Source organism: Diorhabda carinulata, chromosome 5, assembly GCF_026250575.1.
Source record: "Diorhabda carinulata isolate Delta chromosome 5, icDioCari1.1, whole genome shotgun sequence".
Classification (NCBI taxonomy): domain Eukaryota; kingdom Metazoa; phylum Arthropoda; class Insecta; order Coleoptera; family Chrysomelidae; genus Diorhabda; species Diorhabda carinulata.
In genome coordinates, this window is record NC_079464.1 from 3,619,713 (window position 1) to 3,647,527 (window position 27,815).

General features: G+C 30.1%; 2 protein-coding genes across 2 annotated transcripts in view; one reads left to right on the forward strand and one right to left on the reverse strand.

Moving 5' to 3' along the window:
• The window catches only part of LOC130893996 (TWiK family of potassium channels protein 7-like), a 93,093-nt gene that overhangs the window by 46,895 nt on the left and 18,383 nt on the right, over positions 1 to 27,815 (forward strand). The window lies entirely within an intron of this gene.
• Positions 14,939 to 18,546, reverse strand: LOC130893997 (lipase member H-A-like). Its single transcript, XM_057800477.1, has 4 exons — positions 18,429 to 18,546; positions 15,914 to 16,312; positions 15,554 to 15,829; positions 14,939 to 15,178 (listed from the first exon to the last, which is right to left on the reverse strand). Exons 1-4 carry the CDS (start codon positions 18,490 to 18,492, stop codon positions 14,952 to 14,954), a joined length of 966 nt encoding a protein of 321 aa, XP_057656460.1. The 5' UTR covers positions 18,493 to 18,546; the 3' UTR covers positions 14,939 to 14,951.

The following is a 27,815-nucleotide window of genomic DNA, read 5'->3' on the forward strand; positions in this document are numbered from 1 at the left end:
CTTCTCAATTTTATAACTAATTTTTCGAAACAACTCTACTGAGTGATGGTTCGAGATCTAATACGAGTTCAATATTAATGTGAAACTTGTTTAGACTTGTCACTGACGCGTACATGAAGATACGAGGCCTTTACGTATGAGTTTATCCGTAATGAAATATATTATCGATGTTGTCGAATTGAATTTATAAAAAACAATTTCGCAATTCATTTTTGAAAAAATATAAAAGAGTTTTGACAATGGACATGAATCAGCTAGTAGAGGTCGTTTTGAGGCGAGGCGCTAAAGCAAAAATTTCATTAGATACAAACCAACCGCGGTATATATATATATATATATATATATATATATATATATATATATAAACGATTTCAGTAACAAAGAATAAAACTTTTCATTTTGAAACGCGTATTCATCTACTTTGGAATGTGAATTTTCATCGCTGTTTCAGCAGTTTTTTAATAATATATTTTTTATCTTTATTTCCATAGTCTTCTATGTCATTATACGTCACTATAAAATGGTAATACATCGTGAAATAATGATCAAATCATTCCAAAGTAAACTAGTGAGCAAAAAGTCGTTTCAAATCGTACACTAACGATCGAACGTCTAATTCTTCTTCTGATTTTAGCATCTCAAAGCCATCAGTTTCAATGGTTCCTCCTTTGACCACAATAACAGCTTCCAATCGTTTATCTATCCATCCAGGAGGTTCCTCCAAAAGCGAATCTTTCTCCAGGTCTTATATAGACTCGACAATCTACTTTCGTCTGAAAATGGAGTCCCATTGGACGTCGGTTAGACTCATTACCATGCAGGCACAATCTGCTTTCGCCGGGGTTGATTTGAGGATACTATCTGATCTATTTGGCTCAAGGTTAACTACCTTAAGTCTTCTCCTAACTGCCCGGCAACTCTTCGTGTTTCTATAGGTTCTTGTTGAACTTGAACCCCAAGGAGGGCTTGATTTCTCAACAATGTACAACTTTCTTGGATTACCGGAATGTATTTTCTGGAATCGCACCTTCGATGAAAGTTACCAATCTCTTGGTAACGATTCAGGTTCAACGCACTGCCCGATTCTCGCTGACTATATGACCTCGTCGCCATAGGGTGACCGCTTGAGCAGCTCTGTTTTTTTTGTTATAATACGATTTCGTGTTCAGTTTATTCGCCGTCCTACAGTTGTTTTCAGGTTTAGGGATACATTTTCTTGTTTTATTTTTGGGTTTTTCTGTGTATTTTTCGGTTTTTTTGTTTTTTTTTGTTATAATACAATTTCGTGTTCAGTTTATTCGCCGTCCTACAGTTGTTTTCAGATTTAGGGATACATTTTCTTGTTTTATTTTTGGTTTTTTCTGTTTTTTTTTTCGTTTTTTTTTGTTATAAAACAATTTCGTGTTCAGTTTATTCGCCATCCTACAGTTGTTTTCAGGTTTAAGGATACATTTTCTTGTTTTATTTTTGGGTTTTTCTGTTTATTTTTCGGTTTTTTTGTTTTTTTTTTTGTTATAATACAATTTCGTGTTCAGTTTGTTTTGCCAGTGACTTACGATTCAAGGGGTGTCGTCCTACAGTTCTTTTCAGGTTTAGGGATACATTTTCTTGTTTTATTTTTGGGTTTTTCTGTTTATTTTTCGGTTTTTTTGTTTTTTTTTGTTATAATACAATTTCGTGTTCAGTTTGTTTTGCCAGTGACTTACGATTCAAGGGGTGTCGTCCTACAGTTCTTTTCAGGTTTGGGGATAAATTTTCTTGTTTTATTTTTGGTTTTTTCTGTTTTTTTTTCGGTTTTTTTGTTTTTTTTTTGTTATAATACAATTTCGTGTTTAGTTTGTTTTGCCAGTGACTAACGATTCAAGGGATGTCGTCCTACAGTTCTTTTCAGGTTTGGGGATAAATTTTCTTGTTTTATTTTTGGTTTTTTCTGTTTTTTTTTTCGTTTTTTTTTGTTTTTTTTTGTTATAAAACAATTTCGTGTTCAGTTTATTCGCCATCCTACAGTTGTTTTCAGGTTTAAGGATACATTTTCTTGTTTTATTTTTGGGTTTTTCTGTTTATTTTTCGGTTTTTTTGTTTTTTTTTTGTTATAATACAATTTCGTGTTCAGTTTGTTTTGCCAGTGACTTACGATTCAAGGGGTGTCGTCCTACAGTTCTTTTCAGGTTTAGGGATACATTTTCTTGTTTTATTTTTGGGTTTTTCTGTTTATTTTTCGGTTTTTTTGTTTTTTTTTTTTTGTTATAATACAATTTCGTGTTCAGTTTGTTTTGCCAGTGACTTACGATTCAAGGGGTGTCGTCCTACAGTTCTTTTCAGGTTTGGGGATAAATTTTCTTGTTTTATTTTTGGTTTTTTCTGTTTTTTTTTCGGTTTTTTTGTTTTTTTTTTGTTATAATACAATTTCGTGTTTAGTTTGTTTTGCCAGTGACTAACGATTCAAGGGATGTCGTCCTACAGTTCTTTTCAGGTTTGGGGATAAATTTTCTTGTTTTATTTTTGGTTTTTTCTGTTTTTTTTGTTTTTTTTTGTTATAAAACAATTTCGTGTTCAGTTTATTCGCCATCCTACAGTTGTTTTCAGGTTTAAGGATACATTTTCTTGTTTTATTTTTGGGTTTTTCTGTTTATTTTTCGGTTTTTTTGTTTTTTTTTTTGTTATAATACAATTTCGTGTTCAGTTTGTTTTGCCAGTGACTTACGATTCAAGGGGTGTCGTCCTACAGTTCTTTTCAGGTTTAGGGATACATTTTCTTGTTTTATTTTTGGGTTTTTCTGTTTATTTTTCGGTTTTTTTGTTTTTTTTTTTTGTTATAATACAATTTCGTGTTCAGTTTGTTTTGCCAGTGACTTACGATTCAAGGGGTGTCGTCCTACAGTTCTTTTCAGGTTTGGGGATAAATTTTCTTGTTTTATTTTTGGTTTTTTCTGTTTTTTTTTCGGTTTTTTTGTTTTTTTTTTGTTATAATACAATTTCGTGTTTAGTTTGTTTTGCCAGTGACTAACGATTCAAGGGATGTCGTCCTACAGTTCTTTTCAGGTTTGGGGATAAATTTTCTTGTTTTATTTTTGGTTTTTTCTGTTTTTTTTTGTTTTTTTTTTTGTTATAAAACAATTTCGTGTTCAGTTTATTCGCCATCCTACAGTTGTTTTCAGGTTTAAGGATACATTTTCTTGTTTTATTTTTGGGTTTTTCTGTTTATTTTTCGGTTTTTTTTTTTTTTTTGTTATAATACAATTTCGTGTTCAGTTTGTTTTGCCAGTGACTTACGATTCAAGGGGTGTCGTCCTACAGTTCTTTTCAGGTTTAGGGATACATTTTCTTGTTTTATTTTTGGTTTTTTCTGTTTCTTTTTCTGTTTTTTTTTCTGTTATAATACAATTTCGTGTTCAGTTTGTTTCACCAGTGACTTACGATTCAAGGGTATCGTCTGAGTCGATTTTTTTGTACATGAGTGTATTTTAATGGGTAATAACTCAAGGTTAATAAAGAAAAATTTGGACAGGAACAGAAAATGTCAGTCAACTTTGGAAATCACCGATCTAAATGAAAAACTTCCATTTCAATATTATTGAAGTTTACATTAAAAAGAGATTTTATAGCTGCTCATCTAAATCTTTATGAGGAAAATCTAGTCGTTCGAAAAAAGTTATTTAAAACCAACTAAATCGAACGTATTGTTTGTAAAGTCTTTTGAATAGAATTTAATTAACAACATCAAAGAATATGTCCCAATGAGTTTCTGCGTTTGATTGAAAATAACGGAGAAAAAACACAGAATAGTCATAAACCAGAGATACTCAATGAGCACTAACCAATATTAAAATATATACGAGGGAACATTAAATTATTCGTATATTTTCAGTTTATAATACCGATGATGTTCAAATAAATCTTTATTTAATTTAACGAAAAGTAACATATGCATCAAATAGTCTCTATAAATACTTTATAATGGATAAATTGAGATTTCATATTTACGATGTTGTTTAAAAAAAACCACATACACATAAAATTGAAGAAAAAAAAACGATTAACAAAAAAAATAGTAAAAAACAATGTCAAGTCTCGTAAAATCATGTAAAACCACTTCAAAACCCCAATTATATGATGAAATCGATAACCTCCTAAACCAAGCTCATATTCAATTTCAAACTCAAACAGATATTGATACCACGGTTGCCAAGTTTGAAAGAATTCGTGGAGAAAACCGAAATCCAATGACAAGGGCTTATCAAAAGTTTACCAACTAAGTGGTGTCATTTGTTTCGTATTTTCTCTATTTGGAAGACGATTTCCCTGAAGATTACCAAGAAACAAGCAGAGACGTTTTCAAAGAACAGTTTCTAGACTGTTTATGACATTTGCAGCGACGATAACCCTTTAAACAAAACATTTTGACTATCCAGAGAGAGAGACAGAAAATTATATCCATTATAGACACAAAGTTTTGACGACTGAAAAAAACTACAAAAACCTCTTTTTCTAGAAACCACATATATTACCCAAAATAATCAATGCAATCGTAAGAAAACTAATTTAAATAAGCCTAGTGTAATTTTTTAGATTTTAAAAAAAGAAATTCAACACCGTCGCCATCCAATTAACGTTACCTAAGCTATAAAATTCACTTTGTCATAACGAACTAACCTATTAAATTCAATGTCATTTATAATCGAACCAATATTCAGCTTATTCCATAAAGATATAGCCAATTAAAATTTAATGTTATTTAAATTCTAACCAATAAAACGACAACGATTTCTATCTAGATAATGAATACATAAATGATGGAAAGCTCAGAAATATATTAAATTTAGTACAGTTGTTTAATTTTTGCCACAATTCCACTACGGAAACGCTCATGATCTAGCTCGCAAAGATTTCGTTCCAATTCATAACTGAATATAATAATATACCTTCCCATCTCTACAGGGGAACAAAAGTAAAGATTATTATCGACTATATTGATGGTATCCACATGTAAACCAGTTTAATTGAACATTAATAAAATCCAAACAATCCAATCAACAATTAAATTGCATCGTATTAAGCCGGAGGAAACAATAAAGGTATAATAAACTTCATTAATCACATTCTACGTACAAGCCATTCCATCATGGATTTTGTTATAACTACCTTACCTTTATATTTAGTCCAATTTGACCTACTCGAATCACAAGTAACTAAAAGTTCAAATCACAATTAAATAAAACTATTTATAGTTCGTATTTCCCACTGTATATTTTAAACGGAATTTTCATAATCAAATACTTTTCAAAATAAATTTAAATTAGATGTACAAGTCCAAAATTGGAATTTTTTAGAAATGAAGTAATGAGTCACCGACATCAAAACATTGAATTTCTTGATTACTTTCTTTCAAGTCGTTATATATTTTGAAATCTCATCTACCGCGTATATATCTCGACAATTTAACACTATAAATTCAAACTTTAAAGGACTTTTTGTATTTATTTTAAGACATCTAATGCTTTCAAGCATGAAAACTAAATTAACATAACCGTACACTACACTAATATTTTAGGTTTCAATTTCTTCTTTTTATTTTGTCAGTTATCTCTCGTACTTTATAAGTCAAATAACCTTGAACAGAAACATTTCTAGATTCTTCTAACCTAACCAGTTACGTAGATATGACAGTGTTGCCAAGTTAACAATTACACTGACGAAATAGATAATTTGTTTTTATATAAATAAGTTAAAATACAGAAATATATATATCCGAACAAAAATAATCATCATCAGCAAAATATTTCGAGAGAGTAGCGGAAATCCCTTTTAATACCCCTTAATATGATTTACGTCTTTGAACAGTCTTCCTGTTTATGTTGGGGCTGGGGATTTATCGAACATCATTAACCAAAATATGATTCTTTTATTTAACATCAAAAGAGAAAATGGAATAATCCCACCTCTATCGAACAAATTCTTTCAATGAAAAAAAGTAATTCAATTCCATGTAATTCCTTAGCGATTGATTAATTTTTTTTACGACAATGGTTAGCAAATTTCGTTTCATCGAAAAATCGAGATAAAATAGTAGAAAGAAGAAAAATATTTCTATAAAACCCTCTAATAACTTAAAAAACAAAATTACTGTAAATAAGTTTACAGTAAAACCACAAATAACGATTTCTTCAACTATAAAATTTATACGATAATGTGCATCGTCCATTTTGATGTACTCTTTGACGTAATAGCAAGTCGTAGATTTCTCTCTACACTAGAATCGTAATAATACAAAAATAGAATACTTTTTATCCTTTTTTGTATGTGAATTTTCCCTTAGTAATACATTTTATACTATAAAATCAATATTACAATTTCAAATTAAAAACTTATCATTGCTAGAATTAAGCTTGGCAACATAGTAACTTTGAATGTTTACAATTTTTTTATTCTTTATGAAACAATTTACTTCAAAAAGATATTTTGAAAAGTATCTCTAGTGTCAAATTTTATATTGTTATTAACATACAAACAAACCTTTTAGAAAAATTTATCTAAATAAATTAAAAGCGTGAAAATTCCAATTAGTCGTCGACGCCATCTATTAGCAACTCTCCTACTTACTAGTTTATTACTACGAAAGGTTATTTTTTAGGCGATTGTAACGGTGAACATCGTTATCTTCGAGAAATTTGAATAAACAAACAATATTCCGGATTCGACTAGTGAAAATCGCATTTATATTCTTTCTACACGGAAAGGAAATTCTACCTACGATATAAATCATTCTCTTTTGAAGTACGATGTAAATTCGTTTAGTGAATTCAACAAGTGATCCCAAAAGGTGCTATTTCATCTTTTTTTCTGTAAACAATCCGCGGTTGGAAACATATAAATGTACGTATAAATATGGAAGTGTTTTCTTGGTTATATATATATACGTCGTTTACTTGATATTTTTCATTTCCGTGGATTTATAATCTTACATTAACCAAACAATTATTGAATTAATTCAATTTGTCGTAAGTTTACTTAATTATTTTCATTGAAAATCAAACGTACTTCGTTCACAAAACTGTTACTTTTTAACTGACGTAAGTGATAAGTAGAAATACGCATCTCTATACCAATAAATATTTTACAGTTTCCTGTATAACTATAGACATATCGATTGCTTATATTTACAATTGAGATATATAGATGGCATAGCTTGCGCTTATTTATTCTATTGATAACAAACAATAAGAATTAATAAGAACGTATAGTGAAAAATACGATATTATATCTTTGAATTCATAATATTACTTTAACCATCGAATTACTTCAATTTCTGAACTAATTCGATTTGTCATAGTTTTTTCGCAAACTATCCAAGGGGTACTTAGTTTTTTTATCGAAAATCAAACGTATTTTGTTCACAAAACTGTTACTTTTTAACTGACGTAAGTGATAAGTAGAAATACGCATCTCTATACCAATAAATATTTTACAGTTTCCTGTATAACTATAGAAATATCGATTGCTTAGATTTACAATTGAGATATACAGATGGCATAGCTTGCGGTTATTTATTCTATTGATAACAAACAATAAGAATTAAGAACGTATAGTGAAAAATACGATATTATATCTTTGAATTCATAATATTACTTTAACCATCGAATTACATCAATTTCTGAACTAATTCGATTTGTCATAGTTTTTTCGCAAACTATCCAAGGGGTACTTAGTTTTTTTATCGAAAATCAAACGTATTTTGTTCACAAAACTGTTACTTTTTAACTGACGTAAGTGATAAGTAGAAATACGCATCTCTATACCAATAAATATTTTAGTTTCCTGTATAACTATAGAAATATCGATTGCTTAGATTTACAATTGAGATATACAGATGGCATAGCTTGCGGTTATTTATTCTATTGATAACAAACAATAAGAATTAATAAGAACGTATAGTGAAAAATACGATATTATATCTTTGAATTCATAATATTACTTTAACCATCGAATTACTTCAATTTCTGAACTAATTCGATTTGTCATAGTTTTTTCGCAAACTATCCAAGGGGTACTTAGTTTTTTTATCGAAAATCAAACGTATTTTGTTCACAAAACTGTTACTTTTTAACTGACGTAAGTGATAAGTAGAAATACGCATCTCTATACCAATAAATATTTTACAGTTTCCTGTATAACTATAGACATATCGATTGCTTATATTTACAATTGAGATATATAGATGGCATAGCTTGCGCTTATTTATTCTATTGATAACAAACAATAAGAATTAATAAGAACGTATAGTGAAAAATACGATATTATATCTTTGAATTCATAATATTACTTTAACCATCGAATTACTTCAATTTCCGAACTAATTCGATTTGTCATAGTTTTTTCGCAAACTATCCAAGGGGTACTTTGTTTTTTATCGAAAATTAAATGTACTTTATTCACAAAACTGTTACTTTTTAACTGACGTAAGTGATAAGTAGAAATACGCATCTCTATACCAATAAATATTTTACAGTTTCCTGTATAACTATAGAAATATCGATTGCTTAGATTTACAATTGAGATATATAGATGGCATAGCTTGCGGTTATTTATTCTATTGATAACAAACAATAAGAATTAAGAACGTATAGTGAAAAATACGATATTATATCTTTGAATTCATAATATTACTTTAACCATCGAATTACATCAATTTCTGAACTAATTCGATTTGTCATAGTTTTTTCGCAAACTATCCAAGGGGTACTTAGTTTTTTTATCGAAAATCAAACGTATTTTGTTCACAAAACTGTTACTTTTTAACTGACGTAAGTGATAAGTAGAAATACGCATCTCTATACCAATAAATATTTTACAGTTTCCTGTATAACTATAGACATATCGATTGCTTATATTTACAATTGAGATATATAGATGGCATAGCTTGCGGTTATTTATTCTATTGATAACAAACAATAAGAATTAAGAACGTATAGTGAAAAATACGATATTATATCTTTGAATTCATAATATTACTTTAACCATCGAATTACTTCAATTTCTGAACTAATTCGATTTGTCATAGTTTTTTCGCAAACTATCCAAGGGGTACTTAGTTTTTTTATCGAAAATCAAACGTATTTTGTTCACAAAACTGTTACTTTTTAACTGACGTAAGTGATAAGTAGAAATACGCATCTCTATACCAATAAATATTTTACAGTTTCCTGTATAACTATAGACATATCGATTGCTTATATTTACAATTGAGATATATAGATGGCATAGCTTGCGGTTATTTATTCTATTGATAACAAACAATAAGAATTAAGAACGTATAGTGAAAAATACGATATTATATCTTTAAATTTATAATATTACGTTAAGCATCGAATTACTTTAATTTCTGAACTAATTCGATTTGTCATAGTTTTTTCGCAAACTATCCAGGGAGTACTTTGTTTTTTATCGAAAATTAAATGTACTTTATTCACAAAACTGTTACTTTTTAACTGACGTAAGTGATAAGTAGAAATACGCATCTCTATACAAATAAATATTTTACAGTTTCCTGTATAACTACAGAAATATCGATTGCTTATATTTACAATTGAGATATACAGATGGCATTGCTTGCGGCTATTTATTCTATTGATAACAAACAATAAGAATTAAGAACGTATAGTGAAAATTATAATATAAAAAGATAAAATTAAAATAGTTAATATACACATGGTATTAGTATAAATGTCTGCGGAAATGTATATAGGAGGGTGATTCAAATATAAATCGTAAATTATAAAGCTTTACACACTTTTAGATGCATTACCAAATAAATAATTGTCGCATGGAGACAAATCGGGATTGTAAAGAGGGTGTTTCTCATCTCAATGGATATGATCTGATGTTTTCTTGTTTTTTTAAGATGTTAATTTAATGGCGAGTATTATTCCAACTTATTTCAACATTTGAGCGAAGAAAACAAGAAAAAAGTGCACTCTATTCGACAGATTTAGACCCTTCGGATTATTTTCTGTTTCCAGACTTAAAAAAATATGGTGCGGTGGTTGAACCTCCCTCGTATGTATTGTATTGTATTGATTAGTGTTATTTTATATTATTTTTTAAACTTTTGTTTATTCCAAATAATTTTGTTGTAAATGGATATTTTTCTAAGGAAATTTTCTATAAAAGAATTCGTTTCCCATCATTTTTGAATTTTCCTCAATTTCATCTGAGACAACGAATATTCAAGATAGAATTTTATCGTCATCTACGTTTTACACGTTCTACTTTATCAATCGAGCACAATGACTGAAAATATCTAAATCTGTTCACTCTCTATACCAAATTATGTCTTTGAGATTTCCCAGAGGAACCCATCAACAGAGGAGGACGTGGAAGTTTTATCTGTCTAATGTTTTGCCTAAATTGGCACTTCAGTCTCTTAATTACTTTAACTGGGAGTATGCGCTTTCTCTACCGTTCACGTTTTTTTTTTACAAATTACTCGAAAATTGCCGGTTGGAACGGGATATAATTTAACTTTCGAGATGTCTCTTAATATTCACCAGAATATCTTAAAGTATTAATTGGAAAATTTATAGCAAAACCGAGTAGGCGTTGCTTGAAATAATACATTTTGTATACGAGCTATTAAATCTTGTCCATCTCGGGTACTGTTAATTACGAGTGTTGATTCAGCCCCAGTTGACACCAACGCCCATTGGGAACGACCTCCAAGGCCTCTATGTGATTCGTACCATCGATTCAAACAATTCCACTCACTCCTGGATCACCATTAGCCCAAGAGGAAACTCCCTCTTCGACTACTAGCGACACAACACGAAAAACTTCTTCCAGAAAAGTTCCTCAGCATCCTAGATAATTTCCCAATCGCTATTTGGTGGAATTCCGAATTCCAAGCCCAGATTCGTTCATCTTTGCTCAGCTCTCGAAGCACTTATCGGCTTATAGGCGATCTAGAGTTGACCAGAAGCTGTTTTAACCGATTTCACCAAGGCAAATGCTCTACCTAGCTGTCTAATATAATCCTAGTTAGAATCGTATTTCCAGACGTGGTTCATGAACACCAAGTTCGTCTGCAATACTCCCATATCGTGAATTTATTGGGGATCTTGTGGAATCAGTTACCAAGGCACGTCTTTCACGATCAATACAACCTACAGACGTTCAATATCAATATCCACAAGCATCTCCACACGGGAGGAACACCTCTTCTCGTATGCTTGCTTTTTACCGTTTCTTCTGGTTTGATCTGGTATATGAGGCTCATCTAATGTACAAACAAGACACCAGGGGCATCACAGATGACTCTGAGTGCCGCTGGTGTGTGGAGGAGGACGAAATTGCGGACCACAGCGCTGTTTAAACACCCGGACAAACCCCAAAACCTGCCTAACGATATCAAAGAGTTCAAGCCAAGGATATCGGACTTTGGTGAAGTACGACTCGTGAAAAATGTGTCATCTGTATGTGAAATTTTAAGATTGGGAAACAAGAAAAAGTCGATGTGGTGTAGATCTGGTAAATACGGTGGATGATTAACCAATACTTAATGCGAATCGTGAATTTCACTAACAATACCTGTTCGTCTACATAAATTTTTAATCTTAAGTAAGTCCATGGGAAAAATTTGTAGGTGTGAGCTCTGGAGATGTTAAGGGTAATTTTATTGGTCTTCTTCCACCAATATTCCCCCAGGAAAACACTGGTTTCAGTGGTGGTATTTCGGTTTCTAATCATTCAGTGTTAGCCCAGAAGACTCAAAATTCGAATATAGTATTTCATCTTCTTGATTTTAGGATCATTTTTAGGACTACAATGTCATATTTCCACGTTAGAACCGGACCCAAGTATCAAAAATATGATAATATTTTGTGATGTGATATTTAACACTCTTTTCCACTAAACACTTTTCACTTTCACTTAAAAAAACGATGATTTCAATACGCGTTCTGTGTTTGTTTTTATTTTAGGATCATTTTAAGGACTATAATGTCAAATTTCCACGTTAGAACCGGACCCAAGTATCAAAAATATGATAATATTTTGTGATGTGATATTTAACACTCTTTTCCACTAAACACTTTTCACTTTTACTTCAAAAAACGATGATTTCAATACGCGTTCTGTGTTTGTTTTTATTTTAGGATCATTTTAAGGACTATAATGTCAAATTTCCACGTTAGAACCGGACCCAAGTATCAAAAATATGATAATATTTTGTGATGTGATATTTAACACTCTTTTCCACTAAACACTTTTCACTTTCACTTAAAAAAACGATGATTTCAATACGCGTTCTGTGTTTGTTTTTATTTTAGGATCATTTTTAGGACTACAATGTCAAATTTTCAAGTTAGAACCGGACCCAAGTATCAAAAATATGATAATATTTTGTGATGTGATATTTAACACTCTTTTCCACTAAACACTTTTCACTTTCACTTAAAAAAACGATGATTTCAATACGCGTTCTGTGTTTGTTTTTATTTTAGGATCATTTTTAGGACTATAATGTCAAATTTCCACGTTAGAACCGGACCCAAGTATCAAAAATATGATAATATTTTGTGATGTGATATTTAACACTCTTTTCCACTAAACACTTTTCACTTTCACTTCAAAAAACGATGATTTCAATACGCGTTCTGTGTTTGTTTTTATTTTAGGATCATTTTAAGGACTATAATGTCAAATTTCCACGTTAGAACCGGACCCAAGTATCAAAAATATGATAATATTTTGTGATGTGATATTTAACACTCTTTTCCACTATACACTTTCCCACTTTCACTTAAAAAAACGATGATTTCAATACGCGTTCTGTGTTTGTTTTTATTTTAGGATCATTTTAAGGACTATAATGTCAAATTTCCACGTTAGAACCGGACCCAAGTATCAAAAATATGATAATATTTTGTGATGTGATATTTAACACTCTTTTCCACTAAACACTTTTCACTTTCACTTCAAAAAACGATGATTTCAATACGCGTTCTGTGTTTGTTTTTATTTTAGGATCATTTTAAGGACTATAATGTCAAATTTCCACGTTAGAACCGGACCCAAGTATCAAAAATATGATAATATTTTGTGATGAGATATTTAACACTCTTTTCCACTAAACACTTTTCACTTTCACTTAAAAAAACGATGATTTCAATACGCGTTCTGTGTTTGTTTTTATTTTAGGATCATTTTTAGGACTATAATGTCAAATTTCCACGTTAGAACCGGACCCAAGTATCAAAAATATGATAATATTTTGTGATGTGATATTTAACACTCTTTTCCACTAAACACTTTTCACTTTCACTTCAAAAAACGATGATTTCAATACGCGTTCTGTGTTTGTTTTTATTTTAGGATCATTTTAAGGACTATAATGTCAAATTTCCACGTTAGAACCGGACCCAAGTATCAAAAATATGATAATATTTTGTGATGTGATATTTAACACTCTTTTCCACTATACACTTTCCCACTTTCACTTAAAAAAACGATGATTTCAATACGCGTTCTGTGTTTGTTTTTATTTTAGGATCATTTTAAGGACTATAATGTCAAATTTCCACGTTAGAACCGGACCCAAGTATCAAAAATATGATAATATTTTGTGATGTGATATTTAACACTCTTTTCCACTAAACACTTTTCACTTTCACTTCAAAAAACGATGATTTCAATACGCGTTCTGTGTTTGTTTTTATTTTAGGATCATTTTAAGGACTATAATGTCAAATTTCCACGTTAGAACCGGACCCAAGTATCAAAAATATGATAATATTTTGTGATGTGATATTTAACACTCTTTTCCACTAAACACTTTTCACTTTCACTTCTAAAAACGATGATTTCAATACGCGTTCTGTGTTTGTTTTTATTTTAGGATCATTTTAAGGACTATAATGTCAAATTTCTACGTTAGAACCGGACCCAAGTATCAAAAATATGATAATATTTTGTGATGTGATATTTAACACTCTTTTCCACTAAACACTTTTCACTTTCACTTCAAAAAACGATGATTTCAATACGCGTTCTGTGTTTGTTTTTATTTTAGGATCATTTTAAGGACTATAATGTCAAATTTCCACGTTAGAACCGGACCCAAGTATCAAAAATATGATAATATTTTGTGATGTGATATTTAACACTCCTTTCCACTAAACACTTTTCACTTTCACTTAAAAAAACGATGATTTCAATACGCGTTCTGTGTTTGTTTTTATTTTAGGATCATTTTAAGGACTATAATGTCAAATTTCCACGTTAGAACCGGACCCAAGTATCAAAAATATGATAATATTTTGTGATGTGATATTTAACACTCTTTTCCACTAAACACTTTTCACTTTCACCTCAAAAAACGATGATTTCAATACGCGCTCTGTGTTTGTTTTTATTTTAGGATCATTTTAAGGACTATAATGTCAAATTTCCACGTTAGAACCGGACCCAAGTATCAAAAATATGATAATATTTTGTGATGTGATATTTAACACTCTTTTCCACTAAACACTTTTCACTTTCACTTCAAAAAACGATGATTTCAATACGCGTTCTGTGTTTGTTTTTATTTTAGGATCATTTTAAGGACTATAATGTCAAATTTCCACGTTAGAACCGGACCCAAGTATCAAAAATATGATAATATTTTGTGATGTGATATTTAACACTCTTTTCCACTAAACACTTTTCACTTTCACCTCAAAAAACGATGATTTCAATACGCGCTCTGTGTTTGTTTTTATTTTAGGATCATTTTAAGGACTATAATGTCAAATTTCCACGTTAGAACCGGACCCAAGTATCAAAAATATGATAATATTTTGTGATGTGATATTTAACACTCTTTTCCACTATACACTTTCCCACTTTCACTTAAAAAAACGATGATTTCAATACGCGTTGTGTTTTTTGGAAAAAAAATGACAAAAACTTTCAAACTTTTATTTTTCAATATTCAAAAAAGGCTTTTGAGAATTTGTTTTCAAATAATATACACCTTCCATTGTAGTATTAACATGTCGACCAAATACCACTTCTTTTCCATCATCTTTTACTCTAATGGTGACTTCAAAAGTTTCGTCTTCTTCAAAAGATGCTTCTTTTGCAAATACTTTCGTTGTTAATGACTCTATAAAGTACAATGTCGATCTAGCATGACTACAATTGTCTAAAAAACACGTTTAATTAACATAACTGCTAGTTACACGAAAAAAATCTAGAATATTCTAAAAACTAATACGCAAAAAGATCATATTTTGGCTTGTGAAATTAATTCTGTTCATTCAACTCTGTAAAAGTATCGTAATTTTGAGTTTAATATCGAAAACGAAAATATAACTGGCGCAGTCAATCGGATTCGCGAGTACGTGCGTGTAATTAGCATCTGCGTACAAGTCGAGATCTCCTACAGATGAAATTGTAGTCGATTACGATGACCACAACCCCGTTTTCGATAATAATGATGGATTATATCAAAAAATATCGAACAAACTCAAAGTCAAAGTGTTAATTATGTTTATGACCGTTTATTACGAAAACTCACCATCCGATTGTCTAGAAGGACAACCAGGTTGATGCGAACCCCCGTTTGGGTAAAAATCGACGTCTCCACATGGCGCAGTAAACCCGTACATCTGTATATCAGTATGTATGACGTCGACGAAATCGGCGTCGTTTTTATTGAGTCGTTCCGTCTCGAGCATGCGGCTCCACATCGGTCCGGCAGGATCCAAAGCAGTGATCCTTCCAATTTTCTTATCAGCCAAAGATATCACGGATTTTCCTATGTACGAGGTTAATTGGGATCCCAAAGAATGACCTACGATGTATAATTAACCAGAGAAGGTTTTGAAAATTTGATATTACGTGAGATTGATGAGGTTTTGTTGCCTTTTTGACTCACCTATCAGATGGACCTTATCTAAATCGACTTTAGATGCAATTAGAAATTGAGCTAAATACATTCCGACTAGTTTAACATTAGCACACGATATGGAGTAACTTTGGTTCCCGGCTCTACTCCAGTTAACGAAAATAATATTGTGTTTTCCAATTTTGAAAAATTCGTCTCTGAGTGGTCTAAACCACGGCGAATTATCATCGGTTGTCCAACCGTGAAATATCAAAACGGTAGTTATGTTTTTTTCAATTATTTCAACGTTAGAATTATCTTCTCTTAATTTTTTCCCCGTGGTAGGTTCCGAATTGGTGAATAAAGTGTATAAAATATCATCTTTATTAGCATTAGCCACGGAAAAATCAACTTTTGGTAATTTGCGGTAATTCGCCTTGACGTCCTCATCTTAAAATTAGGAAAAAAAAATTACCATCACTTCTTAAATGTATAGATATATAAACGAGGATAGTTCCAGAAGTACCTGGTCCAAAAAAGAAATAATTATATAGCTCCATACACTGTTTTTATAATAAGAATCGTCGAGCTCCTCTAAATATCCATTTTTCAAGTCCAGGAACCGAAAATCATCCGAGGGGTTAAATATAGCGAAACACTCGATGTAAAACGCTGTTTTTGTTCCAAACGCGGCACCCATCTTGTCCACAGTTAAAATTTTCAGTTGTACCATATTCATTCATTCAGCATCTTTGAAGTCGTCACCTCATTTGGTCGACCACTACGTTGCTGGTCTTCCCAGATCGTTCAGTCTCGTCTAAACTTTGCTACTCAATAATTTACTGTTGATAACGAAGAAGCAAATTCACACAGATTAGAATCTAGTATCACACAACGATGTAGCCTTAAAACGTCTTCAAACATATGACCAGGTAATTTTGGAACCATCCTCGTATATTAGATTCATTCAGTGTCATGTATAAGAAGCATACAGGCTTAAATTTAGAAACGAAATTCAGTACAAACTCCCCATCCACTCTAATTAATAAATTAATTAAAATGACTCAGATTTATATAACAAAAAAAAGTTCATTCGTCGAAAAACACCTGGTTTTTGATAAAAAATCTACTAAATACTCGTAAAAGTGTTTCAATAAAGTAAGCATGTGAATAGGAGACGGTAAAACATGATCGTGAATGATTTTTCGAACGAACGCCAAATTTTCAACCAGATCCGATTCCCTGTGACTTTTTCTTCTTGTCGAAACTCAACAATATATTTTGGATAAAGCGCCAACAAGTTTATGGGAATTAGATTCAAGATTGACCTGAGTATTCCTGTTTACAACCGATCTCTTTTCAAAAAGTCCTGAATGTAGCTTTTAGACTCTACAAAGAAATCTACACGTCGCATTATCTTCTAAATCTAGCAGATTGTGTCTATTGAGGCGACAGTTACAATTTTTAACTTCTAGTGTTACTACAGCCACCCTAATAGCCTGATCTATCACCTTGTGACTTATCTCTATTTACGAAAATCGATTTTTGAAACGATTGAGGACTTCTAAAGTATGATGACGTATAAAAGGAAGCAGGACGTCCAATATTAGTATATTTGCTACAAAAATTGTTCCTTGTCAATGTCAAGGGATCGAAGTTTTTGGGGAGGTCATCCAAAATACAGCCGTTGAGAGGAATTATACGGCTCTAATATATCTATTATTGTCTACTATAAGAAATTTATTTGATAGAGTTCTATATTAAATTAGAATTCTTCCTGAAATTGCCTCGAAAAATCACTCACTATATATCTATTGAGTTTTTAATATAATTAGATACGACCTTGAATACATGAACGATATCTGAATATTAATTATCTAATCTTAATCATTGATCTAATAAAACTATTTTCGTAACCTCATTGTATTAAATAAAACTTACCAACCATATTAATTTTAATTTTATGAAAATCTACTAACAACACAGTAACTTCATAAATACAAAATTTTGATTTTATCTTTTAATTCACGAATTAATACTCGATTGTTGTCGAGTTTACACGAAACAAAACGAGATACTAAACTTTTAATCCCACATCGATTCAGTTCATACTTGATTACGAATCAGTTATTACTAGTTCTAGAATTCTAGACTAAATAAAATAAAACATAAAAACATACAGTAGTTCAAATAACCCGTAGACAACTCGACAGAAAGCAGTTGAACGTGAATCAAATAACCATTCTACAACTTGATAGAAAACAAATGACCGTATAGTAGTTCAAATAAACCAGTTTCATTGACCCATTCACATGGTATACGTATAGTAGTTCAAATGACACCGTGATAAACTAATAGAGAATGATAAAAATCGATTAATATACGTTAATACAATTGAATATTCTAAAAATTAATTGATTTTTGTTTATTTGTCTTAAATATTTCAATGTTTATGATTTATTGTTGGTTAAAATCGAAAATTAACTTATTTCGTATGTCTTTTATTCAAACTAAATATATCACACTGTATATTTTACTATGAAAATCATTATGCTCCACTTCCTACCTTCAACATGGCACCAACAAAATTGTGAAACGATTGTTACATAGATAAATATACGGATACACATGATTATATAGAATCACTATATGAACTGGACAAAATATTTCCAACGTTATATAACTAATAATTCGTTATAAAAAATATATTATTTTGACCCTGATGTTATGGTTATCAAAATAACAAAACAAGAATAAAATTTTATTGATATGCGCGAAACTAAGAGAGATAAAGATTGCCTGAATAGAGATAGACAATTATTTAACCGCGGATTTCTACCACGAATATTCTTTTACAAAATGAAGTAAACTTTTGCGAAAAATTATCAATAGAGGAGACATATTATGACATTATAACCTAAAATTGAAGATTGTATGAAAAAAACATTTGTAAACACGCCTTTTAAACCATATTTCACGATTCTGAACCGAAGCTCCCAAATTTGATTCCACTATTGCAAAGTACACTTAATAAGGAACCTATTAACAAAAAATTTGATCTAAGTATTTATTTACAACAGAGTACGTTCTTTGAAGGTCCTCAAAATTAGTGTAAATAAAATAGATCACTTAAGATCCACATTTTTATGTATCAACATCTTTTTTTGTATCATATTAAGATCTAGATTGCAAAATAAATAAAAAATACATAAAAACCCATTGATTTTGTTTCCCAGTAAATCTTTCGGCAACTAAATAAGAGACAAGTAGCAATAAATCGAAAATATTTCTCTCTCCCTTATTTGGTATGCATAGTCTAGGATTGAATTCCGATAAAATGTATTTACCATAAGTAAAATGTCTTTTAGCAAACATAAAATTCCGTTCAGTAAAGAAACTCGATGTAGGTCCATTTTACGAGATAAAAATCGTAATAGTTTGCACCCTAAGGCCTATCGATGCGGAAAGCTCACGGTTTCCTTTCTTTTTGGTAAAAAAATATATTACTGATCGTTTAAAATATGGTTAAGTACATATAATGTAAAACAAAACAACTACAACAAACACCCGGTATATATATATAAATGTTTAAAGTGAAATAAATAAAATAATACATACCCTTCATAAATCTCGATCACATTTTTAAAAACAATCACTAATGTTTATGGTAAATCCACTTTTTTAACAATCAATTTTTCTTTTGAGTATTTCATTATAAACTCAATGTTTTTAACAAACTTATTTACCAGTTTCACTGATTTATTATTAAAAAAAAGCGTTACACTACAGAATGAGTTTTCCGTTTCATCGACCGCCATTTTCTGTAAGATATTTTCATATAATTTATTACTAGTTGCTCTCGAGAAACGATCCCGCGACGCAATCATAAAGACAGCGGGTTTAGGAAAATCCACAAGAAATAATCCACAAAATGTAACCCAATTAAAATGAATTAAATACACTCCACAATAACAGGAGGAAAAAACATTTTTCCCTCTTTATTACTAATGGGAGAAGAAATATCATATATGATTCAGATGTTGCCGGTTTTACATAAAACTCTAAATATATATATAAATATGAATTTAATTTCTCACCAAAATAACCAGATTCTATTTTGGTATATATAGTTCCTGATAATATTATTTATTTTTACTAAAATTAAATCTTATATCAATGAATATTTTATTGTATTATAAATAATAAATACGAAAGTTTTTTTCACGAGAACAGGAAACACGAAATCTGTCATTACCAACTTAAAGATTGAAGTTTTAACTGTATATGAACTGAGAAAGTAATGAAATATTTGTGTTGTTTACTGTGTTATTATTCCAGTTAAAACATGTATCAAAAAATGTTGTTTGGGTGTATAAAAATACCATAAATAACTTTCATGTTATCGAATTTATTTATTCGTTACGTTGGAGGTGCAGCCACCGACAACAAAGCTTTCAAATCATCTTCAAAAATGAAACCGTCAAACTAAGATATATTACAATACAAACGATAAATGAGTAGATAATTTAAAGCCGGGCTATAAATATTTCATTGTATTATAAATAATAAATACTAAAATGTTTATTTATTGAGAGCCGGCAACACTGGTGTATTTAACGAAATCCGTCATCACCAACTTGAAAATTTATGTTTTAACTGTAGTATTATGAAGTGAGAAAGTAGTGTTATTTAATGTGTTATTATTTCGATTAAAAAGTTACCAAATTTAAACATGGAATTGATTAACTTACGAAAAAAATTCAAGTAAGTATTTTTTGTATATTTGTTTATACTACATTATCTCGATACATATATCAAATTAATGGGTACGTTATCTTACATTGTCCTTCCGAGTGAAAAAATAATGAGGTAGAGAATTAAGTCACAATATTGTTAATATTCTGATGAATTATTAAGTGTTGCGTGTCGACCGCAATAGATTGTACTTGAAACAATTTATAACCTAGTTGTCAAACAAACAACAAATTATATTCAGAATAAGAAGTAAGCTTGATCGAAATAATCGTGGTTACAAATGGTGGTTAATTCACGATGGTTGTAAAGCACGATATGATTCTTTCAACACGTTGACTGCCGCGAACATTTATTTTCTTTTTTAAAATTTATGTTTAAACTAGTAGATGATGAACAGAAGACCGTATTCCCTTGTGAAAATATGCAATTAAATCTGTGTTTTTTTCTGCGTGTATCTCACAAACAAGATAAAAATTCATGGAGCAAAAACTTTGAAAAACAGTCACTAGAAACTAAATTAAAAACGAACGAATGATAATTGTTTTTATGTTACAATTTATTAGATTGGCTACAACTATGTAATTAAATTTTTGTTTCCGTTTCAAACGAGTAAATTGAAATTGTAGATACAGCAAAAATAATTGGAAATGAATTTTATATTTTGCGGAATCAGGACATGTTAAATAAATCTAATATTCTAACTATCCGTATTGACCTCCGATTATTAGTTTTCATTTTTGTTGCTACGAGGAACGTCATAAAAATTCATATAACAAATTAATTGGAAATTTCAATTAACCTTTTTTGACTATTTATTTGTCTATGTACTCTTTTTAGAAATATATAGCCATATTTTTTTCATAAACTTGATGCCTTACAAATCTCAATGCTTCTCTAAACGTTCATATCCATCGAGATATCTCCACACTCTCTATTTTACGGTTTTCCTAGAAATATTTCCACTTTTCATCGTTCACTTTCAACGCTAAAATTCATAAAAACCACTTGACCAAACGCTCGTAATGTATGTCGAAAAGGAAATTGTCGAGATAAGCACTGTATACAATGATAAGGACGTCATTGTCCTATTCTAGTCCTTCTGACGACTGAACACAAAGCTTGTTAACAAGAATACTTATTTAGACACAATACCGCGTAGATATTTATATTTTACCACTTTAAAAATATTAATATTGTTACTATAACAAAAAAAATATGTATATTTACCTTAATTAATAATAAATATGTACGCCACTGTTTGTAAACAATATCAAGGTTATTCGACTCCTAAATTATAGTGGCATGTAGTGTCAAAAATGAAAACAATGGTAGTACCTCAACAATAATACAGTCTAGTTTATCTACTCCGTACGAGATGGCGTTCGTTGTTATCTCAACTTTCTATCTACCTTTACCATAGAGATATTACATATATCTCTATGACCTTTACATAATTTTTATTCAAGTCAATTTTTTTAGATTATATCAAATCGTGTGTGGTAGTTTCTATTTATTTACATAACAAATCTATTTAAAAAATTTAATTTCCTCCTCCGATGAGGTTGCATTTAACGGCATTTTGCATCATCATCAATAACCGCCATTCGATTCCCAATTACGATAATAACATTCAACATGGCTGCACTCCTGATATCAAACTGTCATAAACAACGTACGGTGGTGTTTCATTACTACCAATTTAAAATATACCGGGTGCATCGATATTCTAGATGCATAAAATTTAAGATATACAAAAAGTCGTGCAGATCTCACTGTATTTTAAGTCTCGTTTTGATTTAGAATTCTAAAGACATTCTTCCAAGGAATATGAGCTTATTTAGCAGTTATATTTTACTCTTTTCTTCAGTTTTCGTTATTATTTCCCAACATTCCGTTATTCAGAAATCAACAGTCACATTCTTAATGCAAATTTGAAATTTCTACATTCTAAAATTTATTAATAACGTCGATTGTAATGAACGAATGCACTAGTATAGAGTTGGGAGCTTCTACTTGAACTTATTTCGATTAAAAAATAACAGTTGTCTTTGGGTGGAAAAACATTTAATTATGAACGATTTTTTCCTTATTCGCACACAATGTATATTGAATACATAGATACGTTTATACTTCTGATAATGTGTATTTATCATTGATATTGATATAAATGGATATATATGTTTTGTGAATAATTGATTTAAACAGATTATAATTCTTCATTATACATGTTAAATTTTTTATTATCACAATCAACTACAAAATTTGATTACACCAAGCGGTTAATTTTTATTTTAGAGATTTTCATTATATTGATATCAATATCTCGAATCTAATCCTAATTTTAAGTTTGCCATATTCATTTTTTTATTTTTTTTTATTAAAATTATTAATTTGGTTATTTAGTAACTTTAGTATTTTCCGTGTCCATCTCTATATCGCGATAGACATTGTTAGAGCGCTGTAGACAGAACTGACAGGGTTGCCAATTCGTTTATAAAATACCTAAATTTTTTTATATGTAGTATAAAAATCATTTCTACTTTGTTATTTGTTTAATATGAGTCATTATAAAATGTCCTGGAGGTAATCTATTTATTTCTCTTTATCTAACCATGAATTCTCTGAGGAATTCAATTTTCCACTTGGGTTATTTTAATTAACTCGGCAGTAAGAAGCCAAATTACTAGATAACTATTAGTGGTAGTATATTTATTAGCCCATTCTATTTTAGTCCTTATATTTTTCTACATTAGGGACCATAGGGAACGGGACATATAACAGAATCAACTGAAAATAGACTTTAAACAAAAAGTAATAAATCAATTTGATTAAATGTAAAAGAGATGGGGATACTGAGTCAAGTACGTTTTATTATCTAGTGAGTTAAAACTCGAATATGTATACAGTGGGCTTGGAAAGACACATCTAACTTTTTCAACGTAAAATTTTAATGACGGTCCTACAGTATATTTCAATTAGTTATCAAAGGAACGTTACCAACTAAAAGGTTGGTAACATTGATAAAAGATATCTTAAATGATAAAAAATGGCGGAACCACAACTTCCGACAGGTCAAAGACACTTTTTATATCCCTCTTTTATAAATAAACTCCGATGTTTCTTTATTATAGTGCCTCAGAAATAATACGGAAATTTTTATATAAATATCATATTTATATATTTTACAATAAATAACTTCCTAAATCGAGAATTTGTAATGAAATGTTTAAATTCGAAAGGTGGCAACATCGCGTCACCATATTCGCTTGTGTGTGTTTAGTGAATTGCCTACCGTGAATGTTTTTAACTAATCAATGTATTAACTTGAAATTTCGTAAACTTTTTCTCACTTTTAATTACAATACACGATTCGATAAAAAAAAATTGGTCAAACTCTTAATATCGCGTGAAGCAACATTAGAAACGAACAGGGTCGGAGTTAGGTTAGGGCATTCGGGGTATCCACAATTTCAAATTAACCATTTTTCTACGTATGAAGCTTAAAGAAATTATTTTCTTAAATGCTAGGAAAATTTACTTGGATTTTGTGTATTGTGTAAAATAAATTGTTTTATTATATTATCACCAATATTATTGAATTAAAATAGTTTGTAACAAAAATGCGGTTACAGTCGCGCGGTTAGGTCGTCGTCTTGCATTCAAACGGTCTCGGGCTCAAGTCTGACTATAAATTGCGTTACTTTGTTATCCTATAATATTGTTTTTAACTAAATTAACTCGTTTTTAGGAAACAAATTATTTCTGTAGTTTGTGTTTTTATCTCTATAAGGGTTCAAATGACATAGTTTTTACACTTATTTTGATATTTATGTATTCCGATTCTAATTAGTAGAGGTGGAATCCAGTGGAACGGTTACTTTATAATAATTATTTCGGTATTAAAAGGTTTACAACATGAATCAACAAATATTTCCTGTTTATGAGTTAAATTATCGACTTAATGACTTTAGAATGAAACTGGTTGACTCTCCATTAAAACGACAAACGCGATAAACGAAAATCTTAATTAAAATTAACTTTTGAGACTTCTCCAACAAGAAGATTCCGAGCGAGATTTATAAACTTCAGTTACCTCGGATTCATATCTAATAAAGGATAAGGGAATAAAATTTATGGCAGGTCCTTGCCAATTAAGATTCATAAAACCACTGACGTCGTCTGGAGGGTTATCGAAAGATCATTTAATAGAAAACAATTTTTTTTATAAATAAAAATAGGAAAGATGTATATACACCCTGTATATAATTACTAATCGATGAATAATTATTTATTTAGCGTAGTAAGTTCTAGTTTCAAACTATAACGACATATAACGACCGTCCGTATACAGGGTGGGTTAAAAACTAAACTAAAATTTATTTTTTGTTTTCGAAATTTCATCGAGCGGTAATTTCTAAAGTTGAAAACTGATTTATTTTATTGAGATTCGTTCTAATGTGAAGTCACATGATAAATTCGAAGATTCTTTCCACTAGATAAAACTTTTTCAAAGAAAAAAATATATATATTAGTCACAGTTTCCTTTAGAAAGAAAATTTCCATTCAAATATATTGAAATGTCATTTATCACTTCCGTCTCCGAGGATTACATCCAAGAATATAATATCTGAAGCATCAGTTGGTTATCCCGCTTTAAATCTGCTACTGAAGTCACATGGGGAGGATCGGAGATTTGGAATAGAGGGAACTTAATAGAAAAAACGTCCCAGGAAATGAAATTTGCGTTATTTAATCATTGATTCTTGCTAAAAAATACTGTACAAGCTCAACAAAGGCTTCAAAACTGTGATCTGGACTCTGATTTATTGAAAACAACCATTTGTTGGATTTAAACGTGGTCGAACATCGACATCGATGACGGTGAACGTTCTGGTCAACCAATTGAGGTGGTTATTCCAGGAAACCACGTCCAAACACACAAATAGTCAGTTGGGAAATTTATAGCTTCAGTATATTGGGATAAACATGGAATATCCACTGGTTGAATTGAACGAATTACACTTCGAATTGCTTCCTAATCCACCTTATAGTCCAGATCTGGTCCACGGTGACGATAAAATCGATTTTTTTGGTATAAATATGTGTTTTTTTTTATTAATGACACGAATTATCGAATGTTATGTCAAGGGAAACCTTTAGTTCTTCTGTTGTTTTTCAAATTTGATTTTACGTGCTCTATATCAAATAAAAAATCATCTTAATTCCAAAAATCATCTCAAACAACAATGTAGAGGTGAATTTCGACCACAAAGAGTCTTTATCTTACAAATAAGGAAATATCCGGAATAAATATGTAAAATTGAATCGTTCCTAAAACAGTTTGAGAGTCTCTGGTGTAATATCTAGTAAATATCATCTAATAATATGTTCCCACTTTGTATCTAGTAATACGCCAGATATATATATATATATATATATATATATATATATATATATATATATATATATATATATATATATATATATATATATATATTTATCAAAATTTAATTACTTAGTAGAGAACCCTTTGAAGTCCGCAACTTGGATAGACACCAATGCCGATTATTGTTTTGTTTTTCTTATTTCATCGATATTACATTATGTTGCAGACTAATTTCCGTTTTAGAACTTGTTGTATGGAAATATATACTTTTTAGTAGGGGTATAACTTCCGAAACAGTCTCGAGTGTTAAATTGAATGGTTTATACAATTTTTTTTGGTGGAATATTTTCGGCTCAGTACTACGATGTATTATAAGTGACGTCACGTCGCCATCTTTGATTTTATCGTTTCCAAATAAATCGTTATATAAAAGCTTATTTTAAAAGAAACTTGATATAAAATAACGAAATAGAAATTTTTTAAATATATTCTATACTAGGAAATAAATATACGTGAAACAAAACAATAATTTTGAGGTTTGCTATACGTATATATAAAATAATCTGGTTCTCTAAATTCTTGCTGTAAAACATTGTGTTATAACAATTTTGTTTTAAAATTATTTCTTGATTGAATTATGACATTGCAATTTGAATTGATTTAAAAGCTAGAATGAATTAATCATGATCAATGCGAATATCTCGTATTAAGTTAATACCCAGCGATAGACGCTGTATGGATGGCGGTTGTAGCACCAATAGTCATAATTTGTTCGACAACGAACTATTGTTAGCAATGTTGCCGCATTGTCTCGACAAAACAGAAGTCTAGTATTTTAATGTTTAGAAAACTAACAAAGCTTTGTGATTATTTTTCAATCATATTTACTATAGAATGAAGAATTTATTTATTAAATTCGATAAATTATTATAATGATTCAATATTTTCTATACCTATGTATAGTATTAATGGTAAAGTAGGGATAATAAGAATCATTGTATTCATATTAAATTCAAGACGAGGCCACATTGTATACAGTTTTTTTGTAATACACAATAATATAAAAATAAATTATTTTCTGTATCTAACCTAACTTCAGTCATACGACTTAAACTTAAAATCGGCAACGTTTCGGGCTGATTTATATTATGTGACTGTGGTTATTTAACATCTTGTGGTAGTAGGAGTGTGAATAGTTCATGTTTCAACCTATACTCGGCGATTATGGAAACAATTACACCAAATGTTAATGTTCGACTGTTATAAATTATCATGGGCAAATAAAACGAAAATAAATATTTGTTAGAATTATTGAATTTCATAAATTAGTAACGTGAAATTAATAAAAATAGTGACGTAAAAATTATACATGATAGTTTTTGTATCAAATAATGTTTTTTTTTTTTAGTTTTATAACTTAGTTGAACTTGAGGTAGGTGGTTAAAAACAAAGTTTGAACCAGCGTCTGTTTTTTGGAGTCATTTTGTAAATAAACTTGATTAAGATATGGATTTTTTTTGTGTTTGTCTAAAGTTTAAACCAAAAAACTTTGAAACAAAGGAAAACGGTTCACGATGATCTGAGGAACGTTGAATATAAGATTGCTCATTAAGATAACGTTAATTGAGGTTCCTGTTTCTAATAAATTGTTCGGGAATTGTCTAAATATGAGAGGTTTCTAAGTAGAAGGATTAAAAACATAAACATCTCGACTTTTACAAGGATAATCCCAGAAGTACTTGGCCTAACAAAGAAAACTTTTCCCAACGATGTTCAATGAGTTCGATACGTTCGATAAGTTTCGCTTTTTTT